Source organism: Lontra canadensis, unplaced genomic scaffold (assembly GCF_010015895.1).
Source record: "Lontra canadensis isolate GAN:19392208 unplaced genomic scaffold, GSC_riverotter_1.0 scaffold88, whole genome shotgun sequence".
Taxonomy (NCBI): domain Eukaryota; kingdom Metazoa; phylum Chordata; class Mammalia; order Carnivora; family Mustelidae; genus Lontra; species Lontra canadensis.
In genome coordinates, this window is record NW_022631082.1 from 8,407,640 (window position 1) to 8,424,805 (window position 17,166).

Here is a 17,166-nt window from a genome sequence, read left to right on the forward strand (position 1 = left end):
GAACTGTAAGAGCATGTATGCATTTGTTTTAAGCAATTACTGTGGGGGATATTGTACAGAAGCAGGAGGAATCTGCTATGGACATAGTCAATAACATTATTGAAGGAAACTGAGTTTAAGTCTCTCAATTCACTCATCAGCTTCCCTTGGACAAGGGCAAGTGCATTTTTTTTCTCCCTTTTTAAAAATTATGATCAGTTAGCCACTGTAGAGTACATCATTAACTTTTGATATAATGTTCCATGATTCATTATTTGCATTTAACCCAGTGCTTATTACAAAATATGCCCTCCATAAGAACCTACATTAAATAGAAAAAAAATCTATTTGGAGATATTCTGCCCCATCATATGGTACAGCAAATTCTTTTGGCTTAAATGTGAGTGTGGTCTATGAGGCTTTGAGACAGTGATATGGGAAAGGAACTCATGATCAAAATTAAGGTCACCCATTGTAATTTATAATTTTGTGTCTATATTTTTTAAAGATTTTATTTATTTATTTGACAGAGAAAGATCACAAGGAGGCAGAGAGGCAGGCAGAGAGAGAGGGGGGAGCAGGCTCCCTGCTGAGCACAGAGCCGGATGTGGGGCTCGATCCCAGGATCCTGAGATCATGACCTGAGCCAAAGGCAGAGGTTTAGTCCACTGAGCCGCCCAGGCGCCCCTTGTGTCTATATTTTTGAATTCTTTTTTTTTCATATTGATTCAACCATTCATTATTCCCACAACGACCTGAATGTTTTCTTTGGAGTAAAAAATTATTTTCCACGTATTTCATTCTATTCTTACAACAGTCATATCAAGTTTTGCTTAGTATTCCACACTGGTTTCAGAAATAAGGAAGGAGGCTCAGGTAACTGGAAATTTTTTTTTCAATTTTCTCTATCTTTTTAAAATTTTAATCTTATTTTTTCAGTGTTCCAAGATTCATTGTTTAGGCACCACATCCAGTGTTCCATGCAATGTTTCCTCCTTAATACCCACCACCAGGCTCACCTAACCTTACCCCCAAACCCTCCCCTCCAAAACCCTCAGTCTGTTTCTCAGAGTCCACAGTCTCTCATGGTTCATCTCCCCCAATTCACTTTTCCATTCCTTCTCCTAATGTCCTCCATATTATCTCTTATCCTCCACAAGTAAGTGAAACCAAGTGATAATTGACTCTCTCTGCTTGACTTACTTCACTCAGCATATTCTCCTCCAGTCCCATTCATGTTGATACAAAAGTTGGGTATTCATCCTTTCTGATGGCTGTGTAATATTCCATTGTATGTATGGACCATACTGTCTTTATCCATTCATTTGTTGAAGGGCATCTCTTCTCTTTCCACAGTTCGGCAATTGTGGCCATTACTGCTACGACCATTTCGGTACAGATGACCCTTCTTTTCACTACATCTGTATCTTTGGGGTAAATACCCAGTAGAGCAATTGCAGGGTCATTAGGGTAGCCTGAGGGATCTCCACGCTGTTTTCCAACATGGCTGCACCAATTTGCATTCCCACCAAAAGTGTAGGAGTTTTCCCCTTTCTTCACATTCTCTCTAACACTTGTTGTTTACTGTCTTGTTAATTTTGGGCATTCTAACTGGTGTAAAGTGGTATCTCAATGTGGTTTTGATTTAAATTTCCTTGATGGCTAATGATGATGAACATCTTTTCATGTGTCTGTTAGTCATTTGTATGTCTTCTTTGGGGAAGTAACAATTACCTAACAATACAGGTAAGGTTTATGGAATTGTCTTAAATTATACACAAATGGAAACTTGTGCTAATCACTTCATTTTTTTCATTTTTATGTAGCTCCTTTAATTCACCAAACTGTGCACTCTAAATATGAAGTTTATTGCGTGTAATTATACTCCTATGATTTAATAAAGTAGGGAGATATCTGTGGTGCATGGCTAATGGTAGGATCTAGAGCATAGGTAGCTGACTCTCCATTGAAGGTCTGAGAGAGAGCTCTTTTAACAGGGAAGGAAAGTAAGAGTTGTATGGATGTAGGAACGGTGTGAAGAAAGTAAAACAATCCACATAAGTTCATTTAATTTGTAATAGAAAAGTACGTTACATATAGAAATGTGGCAATAAGGCCATAAATTGGCTGAAACAGAAGAGCACTACAGCTACATACAACACTGATGAACCTTAGAAATGCAACATAGAATTTCACACCTGACTCCAGACCCATGAGGAACTCACCAGAGATACGGAATATAATGCCATTTGATTGTAAATGTATTAGTGATGAGGAAAATGAAGGCAAGAAAATGTAGGTAAAAGTCAATTTCCTTACATCCTGCAGCCCCTGATGAATCCCTGAGACATGGAGAATGTGACACTCCTCCAGGAATCATGGCTGCCTTCATGTTGATGTTTTATTATAGACTAAAAGCAACCATATCTTGGCAATAGTCCAAGCTGCAGGGTTCTGTAAACCTCATGTTCAGCATAAATTCCATAGAAACTTATATTATTTCTACCCTCTCCTTCTACAACTCCAAAATGAAAAATCAGTTACTCTTCAGAATCCTGATCCACCTTTTTCTGCCCATATAACTTGCCCCTATGCTATAATAAAATCACATTTTTGCATGATAAAATGTCTTAAGAATTCTTTCTTGACTGTTGTGTTCAGCCACCCCACCTCAGTATGATATCCCATTTGACAAGGACAGCCTGTTATACAGCAAGAGCTGACTGACACAATAATCCAAATGAACAGACCTAAGGCAGTTAGAACATGTGCTGCATTCTATTTGTTGCTTATGATCTGATATTAAGGAGAGCAGTCATGATCATTGTTATTCAAGTTTATTTCTGGTAACATTATAAACAAGTGACTATAAGCGGGCTCCTTTTTGGGTCACTGGGACAGTATGAAGGACATTTGGATTGGTGCAGAACTTCTGACTCTGAACCACACAATCGGCAAGGCATCCAGCCTTCCTGTGAAGCATCTTCTGATCAAGCAGGTGGAAGAGATTTCTGAGTAGGAAGGAGGCACAAAATGGATGATGCTGATAATGCTCATTCACCATCTCTTAGCATTTGTGACAAATATTAGGAATGGAATTATTAAATGGAAGAGCCATATTACCAAGTAACTTTGTAAATTTTCAGTAGAAACAGGAAGATGATTCAATGATAAAACATGCAATGAACTAACCAACCCTTCATCTCAATGAATAAATCCCTTCAATTGTGGACACCAATTTTCCTCACTCTAATAAGTAGATGAACAACATGAATTTTGATGTTAAAAAAGAAAGAAAGAAAGAAAAAGAAAAAAAAGAAACATTTTGTGTAGTAACAAAAGGAGTGTTTTGAAATTGTGCTTCATCATATTTGTGGTCATCCTAATGCTAAGAACATACCAAGTCCATCTTTTTTTTTATATCAAATTTGCCTTTCAATGTAGACTCCACTGGAGAGATATGTTTGCTAATAAGTGCTTGCCAGGGTCTGTGGTAGGCTCTCTGGAAATGAGCTGAATCATAGACTAAAAACAGGAGACTGATTAAGAAACACTGGGGCATGTTTTAGAGGAAGTGCCTGACATTAAGCTTTGGATTTTTGAGGCATCCATTTCTTTAAAAAAAATATTTTATTTTCTCAGTGTTCCAAGATTTATTGTTTATGTACCACACCCAGTGCTCCATGCAATACATGTCCTCCTTAACACCTACCATCAGGCTCACCCATCCCCCCAATACCCTCCCTTCCAAAACCCTCAGTTTTTTTTTCAGAGTCCAGTCTCTCATGGCTCATCTCCCCTTTTGATTTCCCCCAATTCACTTTTCATTTCCTTCTCCTAATGTCCTCCATGCTATTCCTTATTCTCCACAAGTAAGTGAACCATATGACCATTGATTCTCTCTGCTTGACTTATCTCACTCAACATAATCTCCTCCAGTCCTGACACAAAAGTTGGTTATGCATCCTTTCTGATAGCTTTGTAATATTCCATTTTATATATGAACCATATCTTCTTTATCCATTAATCTGTTGAAGGACATCTTGTCTCTTTCCATACTGTGGTGATTGTGGCCATTACTGTTATAAACATTGGGGTACCTATGACCCTTCTTTTCAACTACATCTGTATCTTTGGGGCAAATACCCAGTAAAGCAATTGCAAGGTCATAGGGTAGCTCTATTTTTTTTTTTTGAGGAATCTCCACACTGTTTTCCAAAGTGACTGCACCAACTTGCATTCCTACCAACAGTGTAAGAGGGCGCCCCTTTCTCCATATCCTCTCCAACACTTGTTGTTTCTTAACTTATTAATTTTGGCCATTCTAACTGGTGTAAGTTGGCATCTTAATTTGGTTTTGATTTGAATTTCCCTGATGGCTAATGATGATGAGGCAATCATTTCAAAGAAAAAAAAAAAAAGGTGACTAAACGTATTATCAGGTGTGGTACACAATTACCAGAGAAGAACTCTGACTGCTCCAGCCATGAAGTACGTCTTCAGAAAGCCCTAGATAATGTCTATACTGACACATGAGTGACCCTGCTTTTCCTCTTGAGCAGCTGAATTCTAATCATAAAAAATTCTCCAATAATGAGTGAACCCATAAACCTCTAGCCACTCTGGTCATGGACCCCAATAATGGCAGATCCCTCAAAGACAGTGCTAAGTCTCCCTCTCAATGCCTCTCCACCTCTGAGACCTCGCCCAATGACCTTTGGGGTTCCATGTGTCCTTCAGGATTTATAAGGGATAAACCTGGTTTTGTTAGAGTTGTCTGTGGGTGATGCTGAGCCATGTCTTGAAATCAGAATGAGAACCCAGGGGCAGGTGCAGCCACAGCAGAAGCTCTGGTCAGGGAAGCATCTGTGGGAATGTCCACAAGCACATGGGTGCAAGGGAGTACCTGGGCTTTCCTGGTCTGAACACTCCTATCAGGAGCCTGAGACTTAAAGGGAGCAGTGTTAGAGTCCACATTATCAGGAAGAGACATGAAGTTGTGATGGAAAAGATCTCAGAGTCAAGGGGAAAGCTGTAGTTTTGTATTTTCATCAACAATAAAGTTATGTGAAGGGCTGAGTGGCCAAGTAAACTTTCTTCCATAAGAAGAATACAACTCATGATTATTCTTGGGAAATTTAGGGAAAATTTATATTACATGGTGTAAGTCATTTGAAATGATATTAGTTTTAAGAATATAACTTGTGCCATTTAAGATACAGACAAAGGGGAACACAGACAAAGTGATTTCCTTAACCACATGTAGAAGGAACAGATTCTACCCCCACAGCCTGTTCAAGGAATAGCAGTTCTTGGCTCTGAGACCGTGAACCCTGCAATCATGGATGCTTCTTTAGCCCCAGAATAGTTGGCCCTCACATCGCTGGAACCCCAATGATAGTTTTTTTTTTAATTTAATTTCAAGTTATTTAACATACAGTGTCTTGTGAGTTTCAGGGGTAGAATTTGTGGTTCATTAGTTGCATATAACACCCAGGGCTCATTACATCAAGTGCCCTCCTTAGTCCCCATTCTTTTCAGAGCCCTTGTTATATCTTTGTTCCTAAGGCTGTAGATGAAGGGGTTCAGCATGGGTGTGACCACCGTGTACATCACTGAGGCTACTGCACTTGAATGGGAGCTCTGGGTGGCAGCAGAGCTAAGGTACACTCCTAGGCTTGTACAAAAAAATAAGGAGACAACTGAGAGGTGAGATGCACAGGTGGAAAATGCTTTATACTTCCCCTGGGCTGATGAGATCCTAAGTATGGAGGAAACAATCTTAGAGTAAGAGTAAAGGATCCCAGCAAGGGGAACACCAACCAGCAGGACAGCTGCAAAATACATCACCATGTTATTAAGGAAAGTGTCAGAACAAGCAAGTTGGATCATCTGATTGAGTTCACAGAAAAAGTGGGGGATTTCCACCTCTGTACAGAAGGACAGCTGCAACACCATTGATATTTGTAAGAAGGAATGCAAGACACTTATGATCCAGGACCCCAGAACAAGCAGTCCACAGAGCCGGGGGTTCATGATGACTGTGTAGTGCAGGGGGTGACAGATGGCTACAAAGCGGTCATAGGACATCACAGCAAGGAGGTAGATGTCCAAAACTGAAAAGATCATTAAAAAGTACATTTGAGTAACACAGCCTGCATAGGTTATGACTTTGCTCTGAGTCTGGATGTTCCACAGCATCTTGGGAAGAGTGGTAGAGGTGAAACAGATGTCTACAAAGGACAAGTTGGCCAGAAAGAAGTACATGGGTGTGTAGAGTTTGGGGTCTATGCTGACAGCTAGGATGAGGACCAGGTTTCCAAACACAGTGATCAGGTACATGGAGATGAAAAGCCCAAATATGAGGGGCTGCAGTTCTTGGTCCTCTGATAATCCCAGAAGAAGAAACTCTGGAATTTGTGTATCATTTCCTTGTTCCATGTGGTGGAGGTGACTTTTGGGAAAGAAGGAAACAACATGACAGACTTTTTTTTTTTTTTTTTTTTTTTTACTCACAGATTTGAAATGTTACTTTTTATACTTTGCAGTCCAGGAATTTACTTTAATATTTTGTGCATGGATATGGCCCCCTTTGAGGTATTCCCTGTGTCATGTGTGATATAGTTGTTTCTCAATCAGTTTCTTCCCTAAGAACTCATATATTTTATAGGGTTACTAGGAAATTCTTAAAGTATCTTAGGAATATAAATTGACTGCTGACCGTGTTTCAAGCAATACCTAAGCAATGAGCATAGGGTGCTAAAGAACAAAAGTCCCTACAGTGTTGTAGAAAGAATGTATAAGCAATAAGAGACTTACATAACTTTGCAGATGATGAGGGGTGCTAGAAAGAAAAGGAAAACAGGTATAAAGCTGACAGACAGTTGGACATCATATTTTTTGTGGGGATTTAGGCTAATTCTGCAAACAAGGTGACACCAGAACACAGAACTCAATTAAGACAAAGATTGATGCAGGGTTATGTGTGGAAGTGTGTGCCCAGCAGAGGGAATGTCCAGTACAAAGGCCCTGAGGAAGGTACTTGTTTCCAATGCTCATGTAAAAGAAGCCAAGCTAGTGCTGCAAGGGAAATGAACAGGAGGGAGACTGAGAACAGATGGCATCAGACATGCTAAGGGAGGAAGTGGCCTCTCTGCTACCTCTGAAACCTCTAGTTACAGGGACTTCCTTGTCCACACTGCCTCTCACGTTGTATTCATCATGTTGCAAAGGCATCCCCTGAACTGAAACACATCCCCTTCTTAGTAATCTCTCTTGATCAAGTTCTGGGCCCTGTGTTGTGTCACCTTGGGATTTATGAGTCCTGGGACCCTGTTGTGGGGACTGCTCACTCTTGGTAAGTCACACACATGCAGGACACCATGACTCTTGGATTGTGTTATTCCCCTTTTTCAGTCCCCACCAATGGATCCAGCCCAAGAAGGATAGGTCATTAATCTTTCCCCTGCAAAGTCCAGAAATGCCAATTCTTAAGTCTTCCATGAGGAAATAAACTGTAGGCTCCATATTGGGATAGCCATTTTCTGCTGTGATTTACACAAACATAAAAAATCTGGTGAATAAACAGAAAGACAGAGAGTGAGATGGAGAGGGGGTGAAATGAACGAGGGAGAAGAATGATTTAATAAGCTCAGGTGGTCCCTGAGAGACTCTGAGGAAGAAAAAGCCCCCTTGATTCTGGAAGCTTCCTTACCCCTGATTACATCTCCCAATGTCCAGCACTAACAAGAGAACAGAACAAACTTGTTCAAAAGACACTTAGTGATGTATTTATAATGTATTCACACAAAACTATATCGATAAAATATAAATATATGTAGATATTAACATATCTATATCTATCTATCTATCTATCTATCTATTCCTATTATACATCTAAGACAAATGAGCAAATGGATAAACCAAAACTTGACAAAAGGAAGTATTCACAATGCAATAAAAAGTGGACGTTTTTGTATCAAGCATAGAAGACTTATTTTTTCTGTCCCTCCTGTACCATTATTTGACTGATTCATTTCTATGGTATGACAGACGATGAGATTATCCCTTTCTCCATTCTCTTATATCTTTGCATTGATATTCTTGGGCTTTGGGTATTAATCTCTTTTTGACAAATTCAATGGGCACACTCTAATCCTCATTCTGGATTTCATACCACATGCAAAGGTGTCCCCAGACTATGCTCTATAATCCTGCCCACACTATTACAGTCTATCCCTTTTACTAAATAACTTGCTTCATATGATGATGCCATATGATTACACACATTTATTTCATTGTACTCTGTCCTCACTGTAATGAAACATCCAAAAGAGAAGGGACTTCAGCTTCTTGGTTCATTTTCTTTTTTTCACCAAGTTATCTTGGTGAAATATATGTTTAAATTAAAAAGATGTAAGGATATGAAAAGTTAAAATGAAAAGAATGAAGGAATTACAAAATCATGTTAGAATGAATAGTTTTAAAACAACTGCTGTAAGCCAAATTCTATGAAAAATCAAAATGAACTGAAATAGATAGATAGATAGATAAATAAATAACAAAAATTAGTGATGGCAACAAATAGCAGTAATTAATGATTAATAATTAAATTGGACAAGGCCTAGACATAAAATAATACAAAATTTAATGTTCCTAGAGTGTTCTGGCCCAAGTCAGATGCTCAGGTTTTATTTGATAAATCAGTCAAGATATTAGATCTTAATGTATAAGGATATTTACCCTGTGGCAAGGTTGTATTTTGGTTTTGTTGGAAAAGGTTGAATTACTAAATAAAAGCTGGTATAGAGGGACATCTACCTGGAGGAATATGAAATTGATCCCCTCCATCAGACATTTCACCAAATTTGGGGAGTTTATGAACCCAGTGTAAGTGTAACCATACAATATGGTAGCATATCAGGAAAACTACATATGAAATTTACAGGTGGGAAGCATCACTTAAATAAAGTAAGAAACCCAAAAGCAAGAAGATAAGAAAATTTAAATAAGATTTATAATGTTTTGGTGACTTAGAATGGTAAAAATCGACAGGGCAAGAAGCAATAAATGTTGGAGAGGATGTAGAGAAGGGGGAACCCTCTTACACTGTTGGTGGGAATGCAAGGTGGTGCATCCAGTTTGAAAATCAGTGTGAAGTTTCCTCAAAAAATTAAAAGTTGAGCTACCCTATGACCCAGTAACTGCCCTACGGGGTATTTACCCCAAAGATACAGATGTAGTGAAAAGAAAGACCATATGCACCTTTATGTTCATAGTAGCAATGTACACAATAGCCAAACTGTAGAAAGAGCCAAGATGCCCTTCAACAGATGAATGAATAAAGAAGATGTTGTCCATATACACAATGGAATATTACTCAGTCATCCAAAAGTATGAATACCCAACTTTTATATCAACATGGGCTGGAGGAGATTATGCTAAGTGAAATAAGTCAAGCAGAGTAAGTCAATTGTCATATAGTTTCACTTATTTGTGGAATATTAGGAATAGCCTGGAGGACATTAGGAGAGGGAAGGTAAAAATGAAGGGGGAGAAATCAGACTGGGAGGTGAACCACGAGAGACTATGGACTCTGGGAAACAAATGAGGGTTTTAGAAGGGAGGGCTGTGGGGAGCTGGGTGAGCCTGGTAATGGCTATTAAGAAGGGCATGGATTGTATGGAGTACTGGGTGTTGTATGCAAACAATGTATCATGAAACACTACATCAAAAACTAATAATGTACTGTATAGTGACTAACATAACATAATAAAAAAATAAAATACAACAACAACAACAACAAAAATATTTTGGTGAAAGTATGTTTCAAAAGTCAACTCAGAAGAAATGATCTGAGGAAATCATCTGAAATCCTAGTAACTGCAAAAAAGAAAAAAAAGGTGGAGTAGAGTAATATATGGGGATGCATAATAAAGGCCAATCAGAATGGTCATCAAATATATAATGTGTGCTGATACTGAGGGACAGTTTAAGAAAACAACAAGAAATATCTCTATCACCAGCAACCTGGTGGGGAAAAAAAAACACAGAGCTGTTACATTGTTTGTGGTTGGAAATTTTAAACTGGTAGCCAAGGATTTACTCTGAATTTCATGGCAGAAAAGCATTAGAAGATTGAAGGCAGAACCTGAAGGCAGCTGTGATCCAATACTAATATTATTTACCTCTGGGTTTCTCTGTCTCAGAGTCATGGACATTCTGGTCAGAGCCAGCCCTGGGGTGAGGGATGTTCTGTGCATTCTAGGGTGTTTAGGGTATCTTTGGCCTTCATGCACACCCCTCTAGTGTGACAGACAAAGCTGGCTCCAGACAGTGATCAATGATTCCCCAGGGGACAAAATCACAGCTGATTAGAACCACACATTGAGTGTAACAATATCAACATACTTTTTCTAGCATTGATATAATAGCAATTTATTAGTAAAAAATATGAAAGACCTTAAAAGTGTGAGTAGGAGTCACTTTGTGAAATTGATATTAGCATTAATAATACATTAATTACTTAAGCAAGCAAACAAATAAACACAGTGATCATTTGATCTGGACTAAGTTGAATTGGCTCTCAGGTGATGATGGGCCAATTTTCCTGTCTTCCATTCTCTCTGCCCCTGTTACCCATGTTCCACTGGGATGTTGGACTCACCTGGCTGGGGTATCAGACAGGAAGGTGTCTTTGGGGAAGTCTGAATTCCTCCCTGGATGACAGATGACAGGGACAAAATCTCTTTCCTCCGCTGAGACAGCAGGAAGGAGTGAAACAATAGGCCCCCAGCCAGAATAAGGACTCAGAACAGACAGACAAAATGCATGGCCCTTTCTATCCAAAACTGCACAGGCTGATGGACTGGAGATGAGGAGGTATTTACAGCTCCCTGTATCTGCTCATTAGGCACATTTCACTCTTGTGATTCCAAACTCTAAGCAAATGATTCCCCTGTGGAAAATTCCTCTGGGCAGAAAAGGATGCTTTCCTAATGAGTCTTCATTCCCAAAAGACTAGGTTAGATATCAGGTGAATCTGGTTCTTTTTGTTTTGCTGATTTTAGATGACCTTACTCCCCTCCCCACCCCCCCACCCCCGCTTCTGGATGTGTGAATCTTCTAGCACCTTATCTCATCTCTGACTTAGAGTTTTCTTCAAGTCTGGAACCCACCTAGATTAGGTCTCTTTATCTTCAAAGCATTGTGTTGTGGTGAGGACCCAGCCCTGCAACTCCCAACATGGTCTATTCTTCTTTTCAATAAAGGAGAGAAGTGGATTCTTCTGATAATGAACGTTGACCACTATACAGATTGGCTTTCAGACACATTTGCTGTTATAATGGGGAATCTTTACTTTATACAAGTTAAAAGCTGTGGTTTAGGCTCTTATTATAAAATGGTTGTTTATTATAACAGATGTATTTAGATCTTATGAGCTTCACATCTCATAGGGATTCTTTGATTTAATTTTTATAATCATCTTATCTCTGCAGAAGTACACTTAAGAACTCCAATCTACATTGTAGAAATAGTGCTTGGTGCTGCCTAGTGATCTGTGTAATTTAATATCAAAGTATGCTGTAGGTCTTGAGTGTCATTCTCTCAGGATACTTCTAGTTCTCAAGCTCTGGGGCAGTGGTTCTCAACCAGAAATGAATTTTCCCCAGGTTACTACTGATGATACCTGAAAAGATGTTGCTGAACATCTACAATATGAAGGAAAGAATCCCCAACATATCCTGCCACAAATGTCAACCATTAATGGTGAGAAATCCATCTATAACTGCATCAATGTCAACCATTAATGGTGAGAAATCCATCTATACCTGCATAAATGTGCCTCTGAATCCACACAGATCCCACTACAGATATAGAATCTGATCACAGGTTCTGGGAGGCCCAGTGATTCTGCATGTCTAGCAAGATGCTGGGAGATGTTGATGTGCAGGCCCTGTTGTGTGGACCACTCTTTGATTAGCAAGGCTGTGATCCTGCATTAGAGATGGTGTAGGGAATTTTAAGTCTTTTAACCAAATATTGTCATTGAATGAAATTTGAAGGAATCGTGTGTTCACTCATTCTTGAGGCTATATAAATTCTGTGTTTCTTGCTTTTATAAGTGACCAAAATAAGAAAATTATGAAAAAGATTTTGTAGTAGTAAACTGAAGAAGACTTTCAAATACAGGTCCCCTCACCTTTTAATCCCTAGTTTTGTTATGTGTTATTTTTTATAGCAAAGAAGTGTTATGATAACAGATTGTACAGGGTGGCTAATCAGCTGCCATTAAGATAAAAAGGTCAGAAATAATTGTAAGGGTGGGGCTAAGGTAATCAAAATGGTCCTCCAAATGTTGAGGGAGATGAAAGAGGTGGTGTCAGAGAGACTTTGAAAATGTTGCCCTGCTGGCTCTGAAGGTTGAGGAAGAGCCAGGATCCCAGGAAAGTAGGTAGGTGGTCAGCAAGAGATACTGGAATTGGAAACGAAACAGATTCTCCCTTGAGCCTTGAGAAGGAGCTCAAACCTGCCGACATCTTGCTATTAGCCTGATGAGACTCCTTCCAAGCTTCTGCCTCCAGAAGTGCAAGAGCACGTGTGTGTTCTCAGCAACTGGTGTGGGAGATGTTTTACAGCAGCAGGAGGAATCTCATATTGACATAGTCATAAAATTATTTGAGGAAACTGAATTGAAGCCTTTGAATTCATTCATCAGTCTCTCTTAGGTAAGGGCAATTTCTTCCTCTTTATTTAAAAGATTTTATTTATTTATTTGACAGACAGAGATCACAAGTAGGCAGAGAGGCAGGCAGAGAGAGAGAGGAGGAAGCAAACTGCCCACAGTGCAGAGAGCCAATGTGGGGCTCGATCCCAGGACCCTGGGATCATGACCTGAGCTGAAGGCAGAGGCTTTAACCCACTGAGCCACCCAGGCGCCCCAGGTAAGGGCAATTTCTATTTAGAGAGCCCGCATTAAGTATAATACACTCTAGTTTCATCTTCACGGTTGCAAATATCATATGATTTCACTAATAGGTGGAATTTAAGAAAAATAACAGATGAACATAGAGGAAGGGAAGGAAAAATAAAATGAGGTAAAAACAGGGAGGCAAAACATAAGAGACTCTTGATTATGGAAAACAAACTGAGGGGTGATGGAGGGATGTGGGTGGGGAATGGGGTAACTGGGTGATAGTTATTAAGGAAGGCACTTGTTGTGATGAGCAGCGGGTGGTGTATGTAAGTGATGAATCACTAAATTCTACCTCTGACACTAATATTACACTATTCTTGAACTAACTTGAATTTAAGTAAACTCTTGAAAGAAAAATAAATAAATAAATACATAAATAAAATGAAAGCAAGCATGTCTAAATTAAGTAGAAAATAAATTAAATAATTCTTTCAAAGAAACTGATCCTAGTTTTGTTGATCACTTCTACTGTTCTTTTAGTTTCTATTTCATTTATTTCTGCTCTGATCTTTATTATTTCTCTTTTCCTGCTAGGCTTAGGCTTTATTTGCTGTTCTTTCTCAGCTCCTTTAGGTGTAGAGTTAGGTTGTATTTTTGAGACCTTTCTTGTTTCTTGATAAAGGCTTGAATTAAGAGAAAAACTATCGATATATCTATAGTAATCAAGGATCCAAATAAAAGATAATAAAATTAAAAAAGTCTTGAATTGCTACATACTTTTGTCTCTGGACTGCCTTTCATGCATCCCAGAGATTTTGAATAGCTGTGTTTTCATTTCACTTGTTTCCATGATTTTTTTAAAATTCTTTAATTTCCTGATTGACCCATTCTTTCTTTAGTAAGATGCTCTTTAGCCTCCACGTATTTAAGTTCTTTCCAACTTTCCTCCTGTCATTGAGTTCTAGTTTCAGAGAACTGTGGTCTGAAAATATGCAGTGAATGATCCCAATCTTTTCTACTGGCTGAGACCAGTATCAAACTGGTCTCATTTGCAACCCAGGATGTGATCTATTCTGGAGAATGTTCCATGTGCACTAGAGAAAAGTGTGTATTCTGTTGCTTTGGGATGGAATGTTCTGAATATAACTGTGAGGCCCATCTGGTCCAGTGTGTACTTCAAAGCCTTTATTTCCTTGTTGATCTTTGCTTAGATGATCTGTCCATTTCAGGGAAGGGGGTATAAAACTCTCCTACTATTATTGTATTACTGTCAATGTGTTTCTTTGATTTTGTTATTAATTGGTTTATATAGTTGGCTGCTCCCATGTTAGGGGCGTAGATATTTAAAATCGGTAAATCTTCTTGTAAGATAGACCCTTTAAGTATGATATAGTGTCCTTCCTCATCTCTTATTATAGTCTTTCCCTTAAAATCCAATTTTTCTGATATAAGGATTGCCACCTCACCTTACTTTGAATGTTCATTAGCATGGGAAATTATTTTCTACTCCCTCACTTTATTTTTATCTTTTAGGCAAATAACTTACTATTTTTAAAATTTTTATTTATTTTTAAAATTTCTTTTCAGTGTACCAACATTCATTGTTTTTTGTACCAGTGTTCCATGCAATACATGCGCTCCATAATACCCACCACCAGGCTCACCCAACCCCCTACACCTCTCCCCTCCAAAGCCCTCAGTTTGTTTCTCAGAGTCCACAGTCTCTCATGGTTCATCTCCCCCGCCGATTTGCTCCAATTCACTTCTCCTCCCCATTTCCCTCACTTTAAATCTGGAGGTATCTTTGGGTCTAAAATGAGTTTCCTGTAGACAGATATTGATGGGTCTTATTTTTTTATCCATTCTGATACCTTGGGTCTTTTGATTGGGGCATTTAGTACATTTACATTCAGGATAATTATTGAAATATATGAATTTAGTGCCATTGTATTGCCTGTATGTTACTGTATATTTTCTCTATTCCTTCTCATTACATTTAGGCTCTCTCTTTGCTTAAAGGACACCATTCAATATTTCCTGTAGTGCTGGTTTGGTGTTGGCAAACTCTTTTAGTTTTTGTTTGTCCTGGAAGTTTTTATTTTTTTAATTTTTTATTTCTTTTCAGCCTAACAGTATTCATTGTTTTTGCACCACACCAAGTGCTCCATGAAATCCCTGCCCTCTAAAATACCCACCACCTGGTTCCCCCAACCTCCCAACCCCCACCCCTTCAAAACCATCAGATTGTTTTTCAGAGTCTATAGTCTCTCATGGTTCACCTCCCATTCCAATTTCCCTCAACTCACTTCTCCTCTCCATCTCCCCTTGTTCTCCATGCTATTTGTTATGCTACACAAATAAGTGAAACCATATGAAAATTGACTCTCTCTGCTTGACCTATTTCACTCAACACAATCTCTTCCAGTCCTGTCCCTGTTGCTACAAAAGTTGGGGATCCATCCTTTCTGATGGAGGCATAATACTCCATAGTGTATATGGACCACATCTTCCTTATCCATTCGTCCATTGAAGGGCATCTTGGTCCTTTCCACAGTTTGGCGACCGTGGCCATTGCTGCTATAAACATTGGGGTGCAGATGGCCCTTCTTTTCACTCCATCTGTATCTTTGGGGTAAATACCCAGTAGTGCAATTGCAGGGTCATAGGGAAGCTCTATTTCTAATTTCTTGAGGAATGTCCACACTGTTCTCCAAAGTGGCTTCACCAAATTGCATTCCCACCAACAGTGGAAGAGGGTTCCCCTTTCTCCACATCCCCTCCAACACATGTTGTTTCCTGTCTTGCTAATTTTGGCCATTCTAAGTGGTGTAAGGTGGTATCTCAATGTGGTTTTAATTTGAATCTCCCTGATGGCTAGTGATGATGAACATTTTTTCATGTGTCTGAGAGCCATATGACTTCATTGCAGAAGATTCTGTTCATATCTTCTGCCCATATTTTGACATGATTATCTGTTTTGTGTGTGTTGAGTTTGAGGAGTTCTTTATAGATCCTGGATATCAAACTTTTGTCTGTACTGTCATTTGCAAATATCTTCTCCCATTCTGTGGGTTGCCTCTTTGTTTTGTTGACTGTTTCCTTTGCTGTGCAGAAGTTTTGATGTTGATGAAGTCCCCAAAGTTCATTTTCACTTTTGTTTCCTTTGCTTTTGGAGATATATCCTGGAAGAAGTTGCTGTGGCTGATATCGAAGAGGTTACTGCCTGTGTTCTCCTTTAGGATTCTGATAGATTCCTGTCTCATGTTGAGGTCTTTTATCCATTTTGAGTTTATCTTTGTGTACGGTGTAAGAGAATGGTGGATTTTCATTCTTCTACAAATAGCTGTCCAGTTTTCCCAGAAGCATTTATTGAAGAGATTATCTGTTTACACTATATATTGTTTCCTGCTTTGTCGAAGATTATTTGACCATAGAGTTGAGGGTCCACACCTGGGCTCTCTACTATGTTCCACTGGTCTATGTGTATGTTTTTATGCCAGTACCATGCTGTCTTGGTGATCACAGCTTTGTAGTAAAGCTTGAAATCAAGGAACGTGATGCCCCCAGTTGAATTTTTGTTTGCCAGCATTTCCTTAGTGATTCGGGGTCTCTTCTGATTCCATACAAATTTTTGGATTATTTGCTCCAGCTCTTTGAAAAATACCGGTGGAATATTGATCAGAATGGCATTAAAAGTACAAATTGTTCTAGGCAGTATAAATATTTTAACAATGTTTATTCTTCTGATCCAAGAGCATGGAATGGTCTTCCATCTTTTTGTGTCTTCTTCAATTTCTTTCCTGGGTGTTCTGTAGTTCCTCGAGTACAGATCCTTTACCTCTTTGGTTAGGTTTATACCCACGTATCTTATGGTTCTTGGTGCTATAGTAAAGGGAATCGATTCTCTAATTTCCCTTTCTGTATTTTCATTGTTCGTGTCTAAGAAAGCCACTGATTTCTGTACATTGACTTTGTATCCTGCCACGTTGCTGAATTGCTGTATGAGTTCTAGTAGTTTGGGGGTGGAGTCTTTTGGGTTATCCATATAAAGAATCATGTCATCTGCAAAGAGAGAGAGTTTGACTTCTTCATTGCCAATTTGGATACCTTTTATTTCTCTTTGTTGTCTGATTGCTGTTGCTAGGACTTCTAATACTATGTTGAACAAGAGTGGTGAGAGTGGGCATCCTTGTCGTGTTCCTGATCTCAAATGGGAAGGCTGCAAGCTTTTTCCCATTGAGGATGATATTTGCTGTGGGTCTTTCATAGAT

The 17,166-nt window shown here is 39.0% G+C and overlaps 1 protein-coding gene across 1 annotated transcript; it reads right to left on the reverse strand.

Moving 5' to 3' along the window:
• Positions 1 to 5,487: 5,487 nt before the first annotated feature.
• Positions 5,488 to 6,420, reverse strand: LOC116882863 (olfactory receptor 7A17-like). The gene has a single exon (XM_032883488.1). The coding sequence runs from the start codon at positions 6,418 to 6,420 to the stop codon at positions 5,488 to 5,490; it is 933 nt and encodes a 310-aa protein (XP_032739379.1).
• Positions 6,421 to 17,166: the final 10,746 nt, after the last annotated feature.

Excerpts from the sequence above, each read along its gene's own strand:
- LOC116882863 (XM_032883488.1), bottom strand. The coding sequence starts at position 6,420 with ATGGAACAAGGAAATGATACACAAATTCCAGAGTTTCTTCTTCTGGGA.